This window comes from Carcharhinus amblyrhynchos, chromosome 5 (assembly GCF_965287045.1).
Source record: "Carcharhinus amblyrhynchos chromosome 5, sCarAmb.v2.hapA, whole genome shotgun sequence".
NCBI lineage: Eukaryota > Metazoa > Chordata > Chondrichthyes > Carcharhiniformes > Carcharhinidae > Carcharhinus > Carcharhinus amblyrhynchos.
The window spans coordinates 31,763,512-31,784,328 of NC_137328.1; the positions used below are offsets into that span (position 1 = coordinate 31,763,512).

Sequence of the window (20,817 nt, forward strand, 5' to 3'; positions counted from 1 at the left end):
TCCCCCCCAACCCTCCCATACCCATGCCTCCCCCCCCAACCCTCCCATACCCATGCCTCCCCCACCTCACTTCATCTTCCCTGCCTTTCCATACCTCCCTTCCATACCCTTAACATCCCCCAACTCCACTGCCTTCTTTCCGCAATCTCCTTTCCGTCCCCACCTGCATTACCACACTCCACCTATCTCCCCCTTCAATCCTTTCCTCCTCCTACTGCTTTTCTATTCTCTCCCTTCCCGTCCTTCATTCCTCCTCCACGACCACTCTGCTCATCCCTTTCCTCCAATCCCATTCGCTCCCCTACCTCCTCACTCCCCCCCACCTCCCACTCCCCTCCACCCCCCCACCTCCCACTCCCCTCCACCCCCCACCCCCACTCCCCTCCACCCCCCCACCCCCACTCCCCTCCACCCCCACCCCCCACCCCCCTCCACCCCCACCCCCCACTCCCCTCCACCCCCCCCACCCCCCACTCCTCCCACTCCACCCCCCCACCCTCCCCCTCCACCCCACCTCCCCCTCCACCCCACCTCCCCCACCTCCCCCTCACTCCCCCTCAACCCCCCCCCACTCCCCCCAACCCCCCCCCCCACTCCCCCCCCCCCCACTCTCCCCCCCCCCCCCCACCCCCCACTCCCCCCACTCCCACTCAGACACTACAACAACAGATGAAAGAATTCCGCTCAACAATCACCAGGCAGGAGTGTTCCCTTCCTGTCAGCAGTTAAGGGCATTCAGTCTCTGATCTTTGGGTAAGCATTCTCCAAGTCGACCTTCAAGACACACAACGCAGAATCACCGAGCAGAAACTGATAACCAAGTTCCGCACGCATGAGGACAACGTCAACCAGGATCTTGGGTTCATGTCATACTACCTGTAACTCCCAGGACTTGCAAAATCTCACTAACCGTCCTGGCTTGAGACAATTCACACCACTTTAACCTATACTTAACCCAGTGGCGTAGCTAGGGTGGGGAGCAGGGGGAGCGACCGCTCTGACAAAAGGTATATTACCTTTATACTGACTAACTCCTGCCCACACCCAACCTCCTGACTGACAGCTTGATGAAGCAATTTGGACCACGGCTCCTCACCCACTAACTGACAAGTTTACAGAGAGGTTGGAACCTGTATTGGGAATGTACATAACCTAGGAACTGAATGGCAGAAACACTCATGTAAAGTGCAGTGAGGTGGGCAGATAAATATACCAGTACTCATTTGTTAATATTACACTGTATCTTTTAATTCTTTCACAAAGTTGAGCCAGAAGTTATGAAGCTGAGATGTCCCATTTCTCTGTTGAAATTAACGATCTCACAGCACTCCTGAGATTATAGTGCCAGAGAGAAATATTCATTGTCCTTCCTGCTGTCTGCAAGTGTCCACACAAGGGGATTTTGAATGCCTTTCGAACTTCGTGCACGGAATTCATTAATTACAGCCCACCTGTGATTATTGATTTTTTAAAAAATGTATATTTTGTGGTTATATATTGTGGTTTATGGGGAAGACCCGACCCAACTCCCTGACTGACAGCTCGATGAACCAATCGGAGCATGGCTCCTTACTCAATAATTCCCACCCACACCCACCCTCCTGACTGACAGCTTGATAAACCAATCCTAGGATGATACTTCACCACCGCCCCCCCCCCCCCCACACTCTGCCAATCTGGTACACAGGACCTCACTTAGTGCTGACTGACAGTTGAGTTCACCAATCACAGCATGGAACATCCACAAGCTTCGCCAATCCAGTCACAGCTCCTCAGCCCTGCTCCATCAGTGGGACGGCCTCGTCTATGGATGAACATTGGGATTCAGCAGCATCATTTTTCAGAAGCCTTTTCAAAAATAAATGTTTTTTCAAAGGAAAGAAAATAAATCACTAAGAACGGTTGTTTTGCGTGTGATGTGATGATGTCAGCGCAGGGGCAGGGCCTGGACAGGGCGGGTGGGGATTGGAAGAATAGTAATAAGAGGGCGGTCATGTTTTATTTCGTGGTGCCTTTTTTATGTGCTCACTCCCTCTAACCTTTGAACCTGGCTACGCCACTGACTTAACCCTCTCTCCACTTGCATTGTCAACACCTGCAAAGACTTGATTACCTGTTAAGACTTGCATTCCAACCACTATTTTGTAAATCGAGTCTGTGTCTATATACACCCTATTTGTGAACCCAATCCTCCACTCACCTGATGAAGGGGCAGCATTCTGAAAACTCATGCTACCAAATAAATGTGTTGGACTTTAACCTGGTGTTGTAAGACTTCTTATTGTGCCTACCCAGTCCAACACTGGCATCTCTACATCACGGGTAGCGGGGAGACTGTGAGTGGATGGAGGGAATGACGAGAGTGTAAATGTATGAGGGGGTAACCAGGGTTGCAGATTTGCAGGTAGGCAATGTGTGTGAGGGCTGGGTGCAATATGGAGGGAGAGTTTATGATGGGGCAATTATTCATACAGGCATGTTTTTACAAGTTAAAAAGCAATGTTTGTGTGTATTTTTTGTCTTCCACTTTGCATTTTGTGGAAAGAGGGTGGTCAGGTTCAGGGGAGACTTGAGGTCATGGCGTGGATAGCCTAGAGGCTGAGTGCAAGGGGCCCCACAAACTGTAATTCTGCCTCTGCTTTGATCATCAAAAACAAAGGCAAATTTTTTTAAAGCTGAGAAACTTGTATGTATACTTGTTCAAAGCTACCTGGGTGTGCTTGTATAAGGAATGCAGAAAGTTTGCACTAAGATACAGCTAGTAATTCGGAAGGCAAATAGTAGGTTGGTCTTTATTGCAAGGGGATTGGAGTAAAGAATAAAGGAGTCTTGCTACAGATGTAGAGCAGTTTGGTGAGACTGCATTTGGAGTACAATGCAGTTTTTGTCACCATATTTAAAAAAGGAAGAACTTGTATTGGAAACAGTACAACAAAGGTTCACCAAATAAATGCCTGGGATGAAGGGTGGCTGTTCTATGCGAAGCTGAGAATATGATATTCTCTGGAGTTTAGAGAGGTGATCTCAATGAAACCTACAACATTCTGAAGAGGCTTGATAGGGTAGATGCTGAGGGATTGTTTCTGTTGGTTAAGAAATCTAAAATGTTGGGTCAGTCTCAGGATAAGGGGCTTATTATTTCAGACCAAGTTGTGAGGGAATTACTTGTGTTATGAATCTTTGGGATTGTCTTCCCCATAAAGTTGTGGGTGTTCCATTGTTGGAAACATCTAAAGCTGGGACAGACAAGTTGTCTCAGAGAATTAAGGGATGGGAAAGTTGAAGTCTAGGATCAGCCATGATCATATTGAATGGGCACAGTGAGACGTCTCACAATACCAGGTTAAAGGCCAACAGGTTCACTTGGAATCACGAACTTTCACAGCACTGCTCTTGCCTCAGGTGAATGGAGGTTAGTTCACAAACACGGCACATATAGGGATAGAGACCTCATACTAAATGATGCATTAAGTTTAATGCGCCATGTGGTCTACTCTAGCTGCTATTTGTAATATGTGTTTTTAGCTTACCTAAGCCAGGACACAAACGAAACACAGAGCTTAATCACTCACACCCACTGCTCGACAAATTGAACACGACCTCAAGTTTGGAGTGCCTGACTGCGCGCGCAGGTGGCCGAGCGAGGCAGCGTCATTTCCGGTGGGCAGAGTACCGCGACTTTGGCCCGGAAGTGGATTTGTTTGTTTGTTTTGGGCCGGGGGGAGACAATGGCGGGGATTAAAGGTGAGGAGTTTGTGTGGGAGGGGGTTGCGCTTCCACCAATGGATAGCAATGGGGACAGAGACCTTAGGTTGGTGCGGCCGATACGCTCCCGCTTCCTTATCACCGTCGATCCTCCCCTTTCCACCCGCCCCCCTTTTCTCAACTCCTGAACACGCCAGCCCCCGCCGCCCCCCTCTGCGCGCGCCCCCGCCGCCCCCCTCTGCGCGCGCCCCCCCGCCCCCTCTGCGCGCGCCCCCCCGCCCCCTCTGCGCGCGCCCCCCCGCCCCCTCTGCGCGCGCCCCCCCCGCCCCCTCTGCGCGCGCCCCCCCCGCCCCCTCTGCGCGCGCCCCCCCCGCCCCCTCTGCGCGCGCCCCCCCCGCCCCCTCTGCGCGCGCCCCCCCGCCCCCTCTGCGCGCGCCCCCCCGCCCCCTCTGCGCGCGCTCCCCCGCCCCCTCGCACCCACCCTTCTGCCCCCTCCCTCTCTCGCCCCCTCCCCTTCTCACCTCCTCTGCCTCCTCTGCCTCCTCCGCCCCTCTCCCCCTCTCCCCCTCGCCCCCTCTTCCTCTACACCCTTTCCGCCCAACCCTCTGTGCCAGCTCCCCCCACCCCCTCTGCCCCTGCCCCCCCGGGACCCTACCATGGTGACCCTTCGCGCCACCCAGCCCAACCCTACGTGCCAACCAGCCTGCCCCTTCGTGCCACCCTGCTGCCACCTCTGCACCCTTCCACCCCCCCCCCCCCCCCAAGCACCTCCCTGCCCTCCCCACCCTTGGTGCCTGATCTCGGTGCCCCCCTGCTCATCTCAGCACACCTGCCCCCTGGTGCCACACCCCCATGCCCCCTAGGTGCCCCCTTCTGCGCACGCCACCGCCCCCCTTCCCCATCCCCTTCCCCAGTTCCTCTCCACCCCTTCCCACATGCCACTCCCCACCCTCTCTTCAACCTTGTCCTTTCTTGTGCTGACCCCTGGAGGGAAACCTGTTTTTAAAAATTATTTTTACACTTGAGTTGCAGAAATGTTTACATGTCGTATGTCTTCCAGCTCTGATCAGCCTATCATTTGGTGGAGCCATTGGATTGATGTTTCTGATGCTTGGATGTGCCCTTCCAGAGTACAAGTAAACAATTAATACCTTTTTTTCAGTGCCAATTGAAGCATCATTCTACCTCAATTTTGTCCATTAAAATTAGTGGAGATTTATTGTTTGATTCTTGGAGAGAATTAATGTAATGATTATGGACTAGAAACTAAGTTCCCCAGAGAAGGTAATGCTAATTTGCACTTTGAATTGTAGTCAAACAGCCATTGAACTGTAGAAATGTTCAGATGCTTCAATTATTACTTATAAAGAGTACTATCAGCCTTGCATTCTATATTCCTGTTTGTTAACTTGACATGCATCTTAATTTACAACTGATTCTATTCATGGGAGAAGGGACTTGAGGCATGTTGCAGGGACAGTACTGGAGGATTATGTAGTTTGAGTAGGAGGAAGGTTGTGAGGGGTATATACAATGACAAAGATCAACTGGACCACGCGGCCTCTTTCTGTGTCATAGAGTCTATAAGCTTTTTAAGGTGTGGATGTGGTGACAGACAACGTTGGGTGAAAAGAAAACAGGACCAAGGCTGGTAGAAGGAGGTTGTACGTGGAGCTGGTTGGCAGGGAAAGAGCAACAAGTGGGGTACTTTGGGGATCGTTACTGTTATGTTATGTATATTGAAATTAGGGATAGAAATACCTCCAAGTTTGTAGATTGTTTCAAACTGAGAGGGACTGCAAACAAGGAATAGGTTAATCAAATGTTGAAGGATAGGGACAAGTTGATGAGCTGAGCCAATAAGCGGCAGAAAATAACTTGGAGAAATACAAATCCACAAAGGTCCATAAACAATGGAAAGATAAACTGAACAGCATTCAGAAAGAGAAAATGAGGATTTTGGACAAGCTGGCAAATAGAATGTTGAAATCTTTTGGTATAGTATGCAGCAGCAAAGAAAGGGTTTTATAGAAATAAAGTTGAGCATAGGGCCCAACAACAAATTATTGGGACTCCAAAGCCACTAGAACTGGTGGGCACTCCATTTGTGGCAGTGCTGTGGCTTTAATTTGATGGCACTTTTAATTTGATGGCAACATTCTGACTTCAATGAGTTGCCAACAGTGCCATGATGGAAATACAGTTCATTACAGACTGATCAGAGAGGTTAACAGGACCATTTAAAAACTGCTTATTGGGTAGCTGGGAATGTAGTGTGAGCAGGGGACTGCTGGAATTTGCTGGTGTAAGTGGAGAGGGAAGATGGCTGAGCAATAAATGGGCAGTGGTTGTCAGTGGGGACTCTGGGACTGAATTTGTTGGTTTTTTCATCAACAGGGAGATTGGAGTTGCGCTGAGACCATATTTCATTTATTTCCTTATTTAGCTGCAGGTTTGGATAGACTGACCACATGAGCTGTCAGGTGAGGAGCTGTAAAAAGGTGGCTAGTGTTGATTCCAATAATTGTTGAGCAGGAATGAATCTGAAGCTAGCCTCTATCTTTACGCAGGTTAATCTCGAAGACAACAAAGTCTCAGGCTCCTAGTTTCTCCTCCCCTCTTCCACTTGTCACCATTTATATCAACCGATAGCCATCACCTGTTTAACAATGCAGTTACTGCAACAATATAATTGCCATTGCATCTTCATGTAACTAATAAGACATTGGCAGCAAATGCCTTGACCCAGTGGGTCCATCACAGAGGTTCCAGCAGTAGGAGACAGCAGGCTAGTTATTAGAATTTGGGAGGAGAGTTACAACCCTAAAGATCTAATTATAATGAGATTGGCACCAAAAGTAAATTGTTTGAAAATGGATTAAAAAGAGGCAAAAATAATTCAATGACATTTCAAAGCATGAAGTAAAAAGAAGAGAAAAAGTCCCTTGTTAAGATGGAAATGCATTAAAAAAAATGCATCTTCAAAGCATGGTAAATGTTAAATATTTATTGGAAAATATATTTCAGGAGAAAAAATGGTATGAGCAGATATTATCATGTTATTTAAAAACAGTAAATTTTCATTATTAATATGGTTCTATAAAGTTTTGCTCAAAAACTATACCAATAGGCTACAAAATGTGTGGACAGAAGTGCATCTAATGTACAGGATTTTTAATAAATAAGGGAGATCAACAAAGCCCTGGGCTCAAGTCTGAGTCATGTATCATGATGTGTTCGTGTCCACTCTTGCCCTAATCAAGTGTTACAGGTGTTTGTGCCAAGCTATTTTATTTTCACCATTTTTGGGAAAGGCCCTTGCATCTAGTTACTTCAGAATCACATATTGAGTAAGTAAATCTCCCCATAATGCAAATTCTTTCATCCCTTCAGTGATTTATTATTAAAAATTCTCTCAATTTAAAAATGCTGTTTAAAGTAAGAGATATTGGTGCTAAAGTATGGAATTTTTGACAATTTGACAGCTATCACTTTATTAGAAGTAAACTTTTGATCCCTTTGGTTTGACATAACATCAGAGAGGCTGCACCAGCATGGCAATGTTGTGTTTCGCACACCAGAACGTTTATAAGCCTTCGTATAGGGATTTCAAATTAATGGCATGTTATGCTCAGTGAGTCAGACAGAAAATGCTGGAAAAATGCAGCATCTGTGAAGAAAGAAGCAGAACAGCTCGAATTTGTATAGCTTTTTAAGCTCTGTTGCAGAGACTTGATCACATGATCTTGTTGCAATCCTGTTCGAGACCATTTCCCATTTTTTTTAAAAAAAGTAATACAAATACCACATTTTAACCAATGGAACAATGCCACAAGATTTTGCTTTAATAAATGAAACATTAAATATAAAATAATTTAAATAAACAAATTTAATGTGATTTCCAACTATGTTATGCACTCAATATCTCCTATAAGTTACATCAATTTTAAAGTTATTTATTGCTTTTGGGACTGCCCATAAACATGATACAATCCGTTTTTACGGAGCAGAAAGAGACTGTTGAGTGCCTTGGGTCTGCACTGCCTTTGTGAAAAAGCATTCTACATAGATGCACTTTCCTACTTTATCTCCATAACCTTTTATATTCTGTTACCCTCTGGGTGAAATTTCTTCACAATACTTTTACTCCTTTTGCCAATCATTTTGAATCTGTGCCCTCTCGTTCTTGATATACTCTTGAGTGGAAACAGTTTCCTGCTATTTATCCTGTCCATTCCCCTCAGAACTTTCTATACTTCTATTAAGTTTCTTCTCAGTCTGCTTTTCCCCAAACCTCCAATCTAACCTCATAGCCATCCTTATTTATCCCTGTGATGATTCTTGTGAATGTCTTCTGTACTCCCTCCAATGCCTTAACATCCTTCCTCAAGTATGGCACCCAGTACTGGATGCAGTACTCCAGATGAGGCCTATTTAATATAAGTTCAATATTACCTCCTTACTCTTTTATTTAATGTCCCTTTTAATAAAGCCGAGATATTTTATGCTTTATTAACTGCTCTCTGACCATGCCCTGCCAACTTCAATAATGTATGCGCTGTGGTGCCTCTGTTCCTGCACCTTGTTTAGAGTTTCTCCCTTTACTTTAAATTGTCACTGCATATTCTTCCTATCAAAATGAATCTCCCCTCACTTCTTTGCAGTGAACTTCGTCTGCCCAGTCCTCCAATATGTTTGTCCTTTTGACATTCAAGATTACTCTCACAGTTGACAACATTTCCAATCTCTGTATCGTCTGCAAGTTTCTAAATCCCGCCCTGAATACCACACTCTAGGTCATTGGTGTATATCAGGAACAGTAAAGGTCCCAACACTGATCGCTGAGGAACTCCATTACAAACTTTCCTCCAATCTGGAAAAATAACCATTTATCATTACTATTTTCTGTCACTCAGCCAATTTCTTATCCAAGTGCCTACTTTCCCTTTTATTTCATGAGCTAGCACACTATTTCTCTGACTGGAAGATTATCACTGTGCCTCTGCAATTTCCACCATCACTTCCCTCAGTAACGTTGGATGCACCTCAACCAGCCCTGATACCGTATCTATTTTAAGAAAGTCTTTCAATCACCACTTCCTTTCCAATTGTAATTTCTTCTTGTGTACAATTTGTCTCCTCTCTTGCCTGGATAGCATCTTCTTCCTTTGTGAAGACACATGCAAAGTACCCATTTAGTACCTCTGCTATTTCTCCTGTCTCCAAATGCAAGCTTTTTAAAATCTAATTGGCCCTACTCTTTAATCACCCTTATTTATTTATTGATGTGCATGTAGAAGACCTTGGTCTTCCCTTTTATGTTAGTTGCCAGTCTCCCCTTGGGATCTTCTGTACTCAGCCTGATTCTCCATTTATATTTTCTATCTCATGTCCGTCATATGTGCACCTCTTCCTTTTCGTCACCACCTCTATCTTGTCATCCAGGGCACATTGAATATTTTCCTCAACACCAGAGTTAATTCACCCTCTTGGCTGTGGAGAGTTGATCTGGTTACTTTTCCAATACACAAAACTAATTATCTGGTTGTTTTCTTTTGCAATAAAATGTCATGAAGCCTATAGTAGATTCTCCCACTAGCTCGCAATCTGGGCAGTCTTGAAGCCCGTGTTACAAATGTCAATTAAGCCTTGCCCCAGTGATGAAGTTAGTGTTTTACTCTGTGTAATGTGTGTAATTATCATTTATTTTGGCTAACTTCTCTGTGGTGCAAACAAGGTCTAAAATTAAAAACCTTCCCCAGGAAACACCCAGATGAATTGAAACTGGAGAGCCATCTTCATGATGACATGATCTGCTCTTGAGCTAGACTCAACCTGTCCATTTTGGTTAATTATTTTATCATTCATTTACAATTTTTATTTGATCTGATTAAGTAAATGAGATTTAAATCTTTTAGATGTTCACTGAATGCTTCTGAACTAACTTAGAACATAAGAACATAAGAAATAGGAGCAGGAGTAGGCCATCTAGCCCTTCGAGCCTGCCCCGCCATTCAATAAGATCATGGCTGATCTGTCGTGGCTCAGTTCCACTTTCCCGCCCTCTCCCCATAACCCTTAATCCCCTCTTTTATCAAGAACCCATCAACCCGCTTCTTAAAAATATTTAGCGAGGCAGCCTCCACCACTTCAACGGGCAGAGAATTCCAGAGATTCACCACCCTTTGAGTGAAGAAGTTCCTCCTCAACTCCGTTCTAAACCGCCTCCCCTTTATCTTGAGGCTGTGCCCCCTAGTCCTACTGTCTTTTTTGAGCGGGAAGAGTCTCTCCACCTCTATCCTATCCATCCCATTCATCATCTTATACGTCTCAATGAGATCTCCCCTCATTCTTCTAAACTCTAACGAGTACAAGCCTAGTTTATTCAGCCTCTCCTCATAGCTCAACCCCCTCAACTCCGGTATCAGCCTAGTAAACCTCCTCTGCACTCCCTCCAGGGCCAAAATATCCTTGCGCAGGTGCGGCGCCCAAAACTGCACACAGTACTCCAGCTGCGGCCTCACCAATGCCCTATACAGCTGCAGCAAGACCTCCCTACTTTTATATTCAATCCCCCTCGCTATGAAGGCCAGCATCCCATTCGCCTTCCTGACCACCTGCTGCACCTGCAAGCTGGGTTTTTGCGACTCATGCACAAGGACCCCGAGGTCCCTCTGCACCGTCGCCTGCTGCAGTTTTTCGCCACGTAAGTAATAGTCCTTCCTACCATTCTTCCTACCAAAGTGGACCACCTCACACTTGCCAACATTAAATTCCATTTGCCATTTCCTGGCCCATTCGCCCAGCCTATCTAGATCCTTCTGCAGACTCTCCACACCCTCCGCACAATTTGCCTTGGCTAACTTCCAAAAGAAAGCAGCTCTCTGGAGTGCACTTTGAAAGCAATGCAAACATCAACATATCCAGCTAAGTAAGGCCAACTGTTTTGTGATTTTTAACTTTCCAGGTGTTAATCTATTTTTTATTTTAAGAAAAAGACCCTAACCTTTTCAGTGTAATAGAGTCCAAGCTGTTTTGATTGCATTTATCCCATTTTTTGCAGTTACACTTACATAAGAACGTAAGAAGTAGGTGCAGGAGTAGGCCATCTAGCCCTTCGAGCCTGTCCCGCCATTCAATAAGATCATGGCTGATCTGAAGTGGCTCAGTTCCACTTTCCCGCTTTCTCCCCATAACCCTTAATTCCCTTGCCTAAATATATTTAGCGAGGTAGCCTCCACCACTTCAACGGGCAGAGAATTCCAGAGATTCACCACCCTTTGAGTGAAGAAGTTCCTCCTCAACTCCATTCTAAACTGCGCCCCCCCCCCCCCCCCCCCGCCCCCCTTATCTTGAGGCTGTGCCCTCTAGTCCTGTTGTCCTTTCTGAGCGGGAAGAATCTCTCTACCTCTACCCTATCCATCCCCTTCATTATCTTCTACGTCTCTATAAGATCCCCCCTCATCCTTCTAAACTCCAACGAGTACAGACCCAGTCTATTTAGTCTCTCTTCATAGTCCAACCCCCTCATCTCCGGTATCAGCCTAGTGAACGTTCCTGAAACTAAAAATATATGAGAACACATGAACCAGACATTCACAACAGTTGGCTGGCACTTCAATTTTGTGCTGAACTAATGAGAAATAAGCTGTTGGATGCATTGACTTTCAGATGAGACATTAGCTTGAAGTCCTGCCTCAGGTGGATGTAAAATATCCCATAGCACCATTTGGAGAAGAGCACTGGGGTTTTCCCTGATACCCAGGTCAACTTTCATCCCCAGAAAATATCATTTAAAAAAAGTAATCATTTGGCCATGATCACTTTGCTCAGTGAAAATTATCTGCTTTGTTTCTTACATGTTGACTGTGTCGGTGGTGGTTGTGAAGTACTTTCAGGACGTTCTGATGAAAGGCTGTATAGAAGCACAATTTTTTTATCTTCAGATTTATCACTAGGAACTGAGTGTGAACTGCTTTTCCCAAAAGCATTTCACACAAACCTTCAAAATCGACACAAAAGGAACATTTTCATTTTGTCAGTAAGGACTGGATTGAAATGACTTCTTGTGAAATTAAAGGACAGTGTGCTAATTCTCAAATGTTGCGCAAAAGTTGATAAGTTGTAAACCTTGTATGTTTCAAGGGTAGATGTCTTTCTGGGCTACAATTGGTGTAGCATCCTATAATGTGTAGCAAACTGTTTCAAAGTGGGAGAGAGAAACCTTTTATGACCATGTTAAAAGAAACTGAAAATAGATCAAGATTAAGAATTAAAATCTAATGAATAACATTTTTATTAGATTTGTACTGTCTTGTATAGAATCATGGGACTATTCAGCGCACAGGCTATTTGAAGCTTGTGCCTCTGCCAGATTTTCAGAAAAGCTACTCATTAGTCTCACATTCGGCTCATTTTCCAGAAATCCAATTCATTTTTAAAAGTTATAATTGAATCTGCTTCGCCCAATCTTTTCACACAGTGCATCCCAATCATCAAACTTTTTTAAAAGTTAATCCGCTTATAATTTTGTTGATTGTTTTCAATCTGTTGCCAAGTAACACACCCTCGTAGGGGTCAAACATGAAAACAATTTCTCCCCATTTACTCTTATCAAAAATCCTTCAATTTTAAACACAGCCATTGAATCTCTCATAAACCCTTTCTTCTCCAGGGAGAATAATCCCACCTTCACCATTTTTCCATATAACTGCCATCCATTGTATCTAGTACTATTCAAGTAAACCTCCCCTGCACCCAAAACTAAGTCTTGATGTACTTTCTGAAGTGTGATGTCCACAACTCGACTCCATATTCCAGCTAAGGCCTAATTAGTGTTTTCTTAAAATTTAGCATTTGTATCTAATGCTTATTTCTGAAACCCAGGAACCAATATGTTTTATACCAATTGCATCCATTTGTTCTGTGTCTTTCAAAGATTTGTATATGTACAACGCAAGTGTCTTTGATCCTGTATCTCCTTTAAAATGGTACCATTTCATTTGTACTTGCGCTCATCAAATATCCCATTCAAACTGCATCACTTCACACTTTAAATTTCATCTGCCACGTTTACAAGTCTGTCTTGAAGTTTGCTACTATCTCCTCACTTTTTTACTGTATTACATTTTTGAGCTTTCTCATCTGTAAACTTTGAAATTATGCCCTATAATCCCCAATTCTAGGTCACTAATATATTCAAAAAAACACTGATTCTGATCTTGATTCCGGAGGACACTACGCCAAAATAACTGGTCATTTCGCTGTTTTGTCTCATGCTGTTAATCTTATATCCACGCTGCCATTGTCCTGTCAATTCTGACCTTCGATATTGGCAGGAATTCAATTATGCTTTATCAAACCACTTTTGAAAGTCTATATGCACAACATCAAATGAATCATTTCTGTCGTTGCATTGAATAAATTAAATCAAATTTGTCAGGATTGATTTGCCTTTAATAAATCTTTGTTCAGTGTAATTTATTAATCAACTGACAGTTAATATTGCGTTGGTTTATGATCTCAATGATATATGACAGACTTGCCCAATTTATGATTATGGCTAAAACCATTGCTGTTTCCACCCTTCCCTTTGCACTATGTGAAACGTTGCAACTGCATTAGACAATTCTTGGACTTGGTACACTGCAAGTCTGCTACTTCCTTTTCTGTTTATCTTTATCCCATCCAGTTTCTCTGCCCAATAACGTTGGCATTCTTTAGTGTGGACAGATACAAAGGCTAAATTTTTCTGAGGAGGCAGAAGACCTGCTTCTGGAGCTGAAAGCAGGAGGTAACCCCACTTAGGTGGGGTCATGTTTTGAGTGGTGCCTATGAAATGGCTGCTTCTGGGGCTGCCATCATGTTAAGGACAGCAGCCCACCCCCAGGAACTGACTGCCCATTTAGAGGGCAGGTGGTTCAGCAGCATCGTTGCTAGTGATGGCTGCTGCTAAGACAGCAGCTGATGATGAGGGTGTCTCAAAGCGTGGGTATTGGGGTAAATGGTGTTGGTGTTAGGTGGGATCCAGCAGTCGGGGTGATGATAAGGTATGCTGAGGGTGGGTGACACCATTGCCATTAGGTAGAGTGCTGCTAAAGGAAAGCCCCTCTGAAGCCCAGGGAAGGCTGCCAGATCACAGGATGTGACAGGAATGTTTCCACCTCCATGTTAACAATTGCCTGTAGAAGCAGAAAGTGTTATTGCTGTACAAAGAACAACCCAGCACGGGAAACAGGCCCTTCGGTCCAATGAGCCCGCGCCGCCATCTTAACAAAGCATTTTCCTACACCTACCTTGACCTGTGTGAATGCGTATGGTACCCCCATTGGAAACCAGATTCAGGGGAGAATAGTTTAGGGACAATTTGTTACACCAATCAGCCTAAGAGCACATCTTTGGGGTGTGGGAGGAAACCAGAGCACCCGGAGGAAACCCACGCAACCACAGGGAGAATGTGCAAACTCCCACAGACACAGGCCCAAATCCATGTATCTGCACAGCTAGCAGTGATAGTCACTGAGCTGTTGTGGTGCCCATCTGCTGGTCCAGTGTTAAGCACACACAACGACGCAAAGTACTAGGCCACTCTCGAAACATCCAAGAGCAGTCCACGCAGGACCCACCGTGTGCACGCCCCTCATTAGACAACAAGGTGGACCGACACACCTGCGGATTAAAAGAGACAAAACATCAACATGCAGCATTAGATTTCCAGTATCGTCCTGAGGCTCTGACCCTTTTTAAAACCGTCTCCTATAACCCTCCATCCCTGTTTCACTCATGTGCCTATCTAAGTAAACCTTAAAAAAAAGGTCCAGCGTGCCTGCCTCCACCACCTTACTTGGTAGCGCATTACATACCCCCACGACCCTCTGTGTGAAAAACCTCCCTCTAGTATCCAAATTATACTTCTCCCCCCTCACCCTTAGCTCATGACCCCTCGTCATATTTGTCTCCAATCTAGGAAAAAGCCTGCCACTGTTGACTCTATCTATATCCTTCATCATTTTATACACCTCTATCAGATCCCCCCTTAAGCTCTGTCTTTCTAAGGAAAAGAGCCCCAGTTTACCAATCTTTCCTCATAACCCAGTCTTTCCATACCAGGCAGCATCCTGGTAAACCTCCTCTGCCCTCTCTCCAGGGTCTCCACGTCCTTCCGGTAATAAGGTGACCAGAACTGGACGCAGTACTCCAAATGCGGTCTAACCAACGTTCCGTACAACTGTAGCATTAGATGCCAGCTCTTATACTCTATACCCCTTCCTGTAAAGGCTAGCATTCCGTAAGCTTTCTTCGCCACCTTCTCCGCCTGGGTTGCCACCTTCAGAGACTTGTGCACTTGCACTCTCAGGTCCCTCTGCATTTCTATACTCTTAATTGGTCTATCTTTTATCATGTAACTCCTCCCTGCATTATTCCTTCCAAAATGCATCACCTCGCATTTGTCAGGATTAAATTCCATCTGCCATCTATCTGCCCAATATACCAGCCTATCTATATCCTGCTGTGTCACCTGACAATCCTCCTCGCTATCCGCCAATCCTGCCATCTTGGTGTCATCTGCAAACTTGCTGATCACACCACGTATGCCCTCTTCCAAGTCATTTATATATATTACGAAGAGAAGAGGTCCCAGTACTGAGCCCTGCGGCACACCACTGGTGACAGACCTCCAGCTAGAAAAGGACCCTTCCACTACTACTCTCTGTCTCAGACTTTGGCTGATAGGATTAAGGAGAATCCTAAGGCGTTCTATAGGTATGTTAAGAACAGAAGGTTGGTTAGGGCAAGATTAGGGCCAGTTACAGACAGCAGAGGGAAGTTGTGTGTGGAACCGGAAGAGATTGGAGAGGCATTGAACCAATATTTCTCTTCGGTGTTCACGCTGGGGGACATGAATGTAGCTGAGGAGAACACTGGGTTGCTGGGGTGTAAACTAGACAGTATTGCAGTTGATAAGGGGGATGTGCTGGATATTCTTGAGGGTTTGAAAATAGATAAGTCCCCTGGTCCGGACGGGATTTACCCTAGGATTCTCTGGGAGGCAAGAGAGGTGATTGCAAAGCCTCTGGCTCTGATCTTCAGGTCGTTGTTGGTCTCTGGCATAGTACCGGAAGATTGGAGGATAGCGAATGTTGTCCCATTGTTTAAGAAGGGGAACAGAGACTTCCCCGGGAATTATAGACCAGTGAGTCTTACTTCTGTTGTGGGCAAGGTTTTAGAAAAAATTATTAGGGATAGGATTTATAGTTATTTGGAGAGTAATGAATTGATTGGAGATAGTCAGCATGGTTTTGTAGCAGGTAGGTCGTGCCTTACTAACCTTATTGAGTGTTTTGAGAAAGTGACCAAAGAGGTGGATGGGGGTAAGGCAGTTGACGTGGTATATATGGATTTTAGTAAGGCGTTTGATAAGGTTCACCATGGTAGGCTTCTGCAGAAAATGCAGATGTATGGGATTGAGGGTAATCTAGGAAATTGGATCAGGAATTGGCTAGCAGATAGGAGACAGAGGGTGGTGGTTGATGGTAAATATTTGCCATGGAGTTCAGTTACGAGTGGTGTGCCTCAGGGATCTGTTTTGGGGCCACTGCTGTTTGTAATTTTTATAAATGATCTGGATGAGGGTATAGTTGGGTGGATTAGTAAATTTGCTGATGACACCAAAGTCGGGGGTGTGGTAGATTGTGAGGAAGGGTGTCATAGTTTGCAGGGAGACTTAGGTTGCAGAGCTGGGCTGAGAGGTGGCGGATGGAGTTTAATGCGGAGAAGTGTGAGGTAATTCACTTTGGTAGGAATAACAGATGTGTCGAGTATAGGGCTAACGGGAGGACTCGGAATATGTGGATGAACAGAGGGATCTAGGTGTATGTGTACATAGATCCCTGGAAGTTGGGAATCAAGTAGATAAGGTTGTTAAGAAGGCATACGGTGTCTTGGCGTTTATTGGTAGGGGGATTGAATTTAGGAGTCGCAGTGTCATGTTGCAACTGTACACAACTCTGGTGCGGCCGCACTTGGAGTATTGTGTGCAGTTCTGGTCCCCACATTACAGGAAGAATGTGGAGGCTTTGGAGAGGGTGCAGAGGAGGTTTACCAGGATGTTGCCTGGTATGGAGGGGAGGTCCTATGAGGAGAGACTGAGGGATTTGGGGTTGTTTTCGCTAGAAAGAAGGCGGCTAAGAGGGGATCTTATTGAAACATATAAGATGATTAGAGGTTTAGATAGGGTGGATAGTGATAGCCTTTTTCCTCGGATGGAGAAAGCTAGCACGAGGGGGCATGGCTTTAAATTAAGGGGGGGTAGTTATAAGACGGATGTCAGGGGTAGGTTCTTTACCCAGAGGGTGGTGAGGGATTGGAATGCCCTGCCTGCTGCAGTTGTAAATGCGCCTAGTTTGGGGGCGTTTAAGAGATCCGTGGATAGGTTTATGGATGAAAAGGGATTGGTTTAGGTTAGAGGGTCATTTTTTTTTTAACTGGTCGGCGCAACATCGTGGGCCGAAGGGCCTGTTCTGCGCTGTAATGTTCTATGTTCTATGTCTCCTGTTGCCTAGCCAGTTTTCAATCCATCTAGATACCTGTCCCTGTATCCCATGTGCCTTAACCTTTTCTACCAGCCTATCGTGAGGGACTTTGTCAAACGCCTTACTGAAATCCATATAGATGACATCAACGGCTCGTCCATCGTCAACCATTTTTGTCACCTCCTCAAAAAATTCTACCAGATTCGTAAGGCAAGACCTCCCCTGAACAAAGCCATGTATATGATAAAAGGCAGAGGCTTGAATAATGATTGCTGCTGAACATCATTTTTCACATTCCATTGATCAGAGAACATTCCCTTTATCTCCATCTCCCATGTAAATAGACAAAAAGAAATGCGTCAACCCTTATTTTACACCAATCTTTGCACTGAGCACGTGCTGGAGAATTCACCAAGGGTCATTCACATTCCTTCAAATAGTTCTAATCCGTAAAACACTTGAGTATCTCTTTCCTCACTTTGACATTTCCTCACTTTTAAATACAAAATGTCCTCCTTAATGTTTGTGGTCCTACTTTTTCACATTCTTTTTCTAATGTTCTCCTACTTGTAAATCAATCATTTCCCTGCTTTAATAATCAAAGCCAGATTTGGCGAGGTCATTTTCTGCTTAACCACCGTAACTATTCTAAGAAGATTTATATTTGTGTCTCCTCAGTTTACTTTTGGAAAAGTTAATGTTCCCAAATATTGCAGCTCTTACTACTCCAAACGTTCCTAAATTACTTGAAAATTTCATTTTAGTAACAAATTTGAGTGATATATTGTATGCTCAACTTTAACTTTGTGTACAAATCTGGAGTTTATACTGTTGTGCACCTGATACGCTGGGAGCACAAAAACCATTAAATTTACAAATGGATTTGAACATCTGAGCTGAAAGGCGTGACTGGGTATTTACATTTGGAGAAAAGTACTCTGGAGCTTAATGGATCCCGAAGAGGGTTTTAATTTTGCTTGAAGTGCTGGAGCAAGAACAGCGGATTCAAATTAATTGCAGAGGGCGTTGTATATGGAGGAAGTGGAAATAAAATGGGTGAGCTTGTGATGGGACTGTGAAAGGACATCAGAAATAAGTCTGATAATTCTAGTCCTATGTTCCTAGTGATCTTGAATTTTTCATCATATTATCATAAGAAACCATGGACTACTAGAGCCTGATTGGTTACATTAGGGATTTTTGAAGGAATTCCTATGAAATGGCATGTGGCTTTTGTTCCCTTGAGCTTTTTGCCTTTCCTAGGGCTTTGTATTACTAGTGGTCACAAAGGATAGTGTACTGTCCAATTGATCATTGGCCTAATGGCATTTTCTCATCTTTATTTTCTTGTTTGTAAACTCAGGAAGCGTTTATCAATATCAATAGAAACTTTTTTAATGCTTGGAATTGTATCTTTAATTAATAATACCTCTCCTCTATTTAAATTCGTTGCAGGGAATTTTTAATTTCTAATCTTATCCTAGTCAAAAATCAAGTTGTTGCCAAGGCTGCCACGTCAAGTCTTTCCAATCTAATTAGTGCTTTAGGTTTTCCCTGCCTTTATTTGGCATGCTTTGCACAATTGCATAGAAGAACTGCAATCTTAATCCTTTCACAGCATCTTCTTTTCCTATTTCCATTCTTTCCTTCACTATTCTTGTTGTTGCCCCAGTGTACATTATCGTATTTTCTCTTTGGAATTGCAATTGTAGAATACTTTACCCTTTCACTGTACTTCTATTTAATTTCTTATCTATGATTTCCTTCCTTAAATTAACCTTGCTAATTTAAGCCTATACATCTGCTAAAAATATTTTTGTGTAGCTGAGGTGAACATAGTTAAATTCCTATAATGGGATTTTATGTGGTGGCTGAGAGTATTTCAATATTTCTGTTGATTTTATGTGCATTACTTATATGGAAATCAGCAATAAACTATGTTTCAGCTTTTACTTGCACTGTATTTCAGAGAAAATTAATACAAGGTCATTAATGTATGGAGCAGTGTAATCATGAACTAAATATTGTATCAGAAAACGCCATTGTTTGATTAGTTTACAAAGGGAGTTTTAATGGCATAGAGTTTGGTGGGATCAAACAGTATGTCTTGAGCTTTACCTGTGTTTCTCTCTTTTTCTTTCCTTTTTCTCTTGCAGCAAATATTGGCCATTGTTTGTTCTTTTCTTTTACATTCTCTCTCCAATCCCATACTACATAGCAAGGAGAGTAGTTGATGATACTGATGCAGCAAGCAGTGCATGTAAAGAACTTGCCATATTTCTCACTACAGGCATAGTCGTCTCAGCTTTTGGGCTGCCTATAATTTTTGCAAGAGCACAGTTGGTGAGTATCATTGGCATGTTACTGTAAATGGGCTCTGAACAGTTTTACAAATGCAGGGGAGAAGTAATGGCTAATATTTTTTATCTCTTGTAGTTAGTAGCTACTATGATTTTAAAACACTGACTATATATTGGCCTGGAATTTTGTGATCCATAAGTAGTGGTGTTTGCTGCTGATCTCACTGAGAAACATGGACTTTGTTGGTTTGTTAGCTGCAGTGAAAACTTCACCTTCTTGCTGTAGCATGGCCTATTGATGAAATGGCTTAGCAGCAAGACACATTTCCAGCAATGCTATACAGCCTATTGTCGCAGGCTGAAGAGCTGTCTCTTCAGATCAGTCTTCAGCTCGGAGGCACACAAGTGTTCTATTATGCTATTGAATCTTTTATAAATTTTTAAGTACTTTAACATGTTTATAAATTTTTAAATACTTTAATAAACTTGAACAGCCTATGACTACCCTGGAGAATATCTTGGCTAAATTGCCTTGGTTTAAACAGGAGCTGAGAGTCCTTCGTGAACCTCAGAACTTGGAACAGTCAGAAAAGAACAAACTGCAATTCCGCGAAATAAATCCAGATCCCATCTCTTACTAGGAGCACACAAATCTCCCTTCCTCTTTCTCCTAATTTGTAACTGCACTGAAACTGTCCAGAAAAATTTAGAAGAAACTTCTTCCTACCCCATCTCCCATCACTCTTCAATGTATGGACAAAGGATGTGCATAAAGCAAGATTTTCTTAATTGTCATAACTGCACCATTGATACAATGATTTCAGGAAACACAGTAAAATTGTAATCCTTTGATTTTGGAATTTGTCTGATGTTTCGTTGTTGCCTTTAATAAAATGAATCAGGTGATCATTCAGACTGAAATAAACAATGCAGCCTCATCAATATACCGTTTCATGGTTCCTTGTAGAATAAAGAAAAATACAGCACAGGAACAGGTCCTTTGGCCCTCCAAGCCCATGATGCCCTAACAAAACTTAAAAAAAACTTTCTGCCCTTAATCAGACCATAGCCCTCTATTCCCTTCCTATTCATGTACCCACCCAAATGCCTTTTAAATATTGCTCACGCACCTGCTTCCACCAGCACTCTGGCACTCACCACTCTCTGCATGAAAAATGTTCCCTGCACCGCTTCTTTAAACTTTACCCCTCTCACCTTGAACCTGTGTCCCCTTGACACTTCCACTCTGGGGAAATAACCTCTGTAGCAGTCATGATGTG

The 20,817-nt window shown here is 43.8% G+C and overlaps 1 protein-coding gene across 1 annotated transcript in view; it reads left to right on the top strand.

The window, feature by feature from the left end:
- The first annotated feature begins 3,663 nt into the window (after nt 1–3,663).
- The window catches only part of LOC145342938 (leptin receptor overlapping transcript-like 1), a 33,442-nt gene continuing 16,288 nt past the window's right edge, over nt 3,664–20,817 (top strand). The window contains exons 1-3 of the mRNA XM_080188574.1: nt 3,664–3,744; nt 4,766–4,841; nt 19,394–19,580. Of these exons, the coding sequence (XP_080044700.1) occupies nt 3,729–3,744; nt 4,766–4,841; nt 19,394–19,580 (279 nt within the window). The 5' untranslated portion in view covers nt 3,664–3,728. The remainder of the gene's footprint in view (nt 3,745–4,765; nt 4,842–19,393; nt 19,581–20,817) is intronic.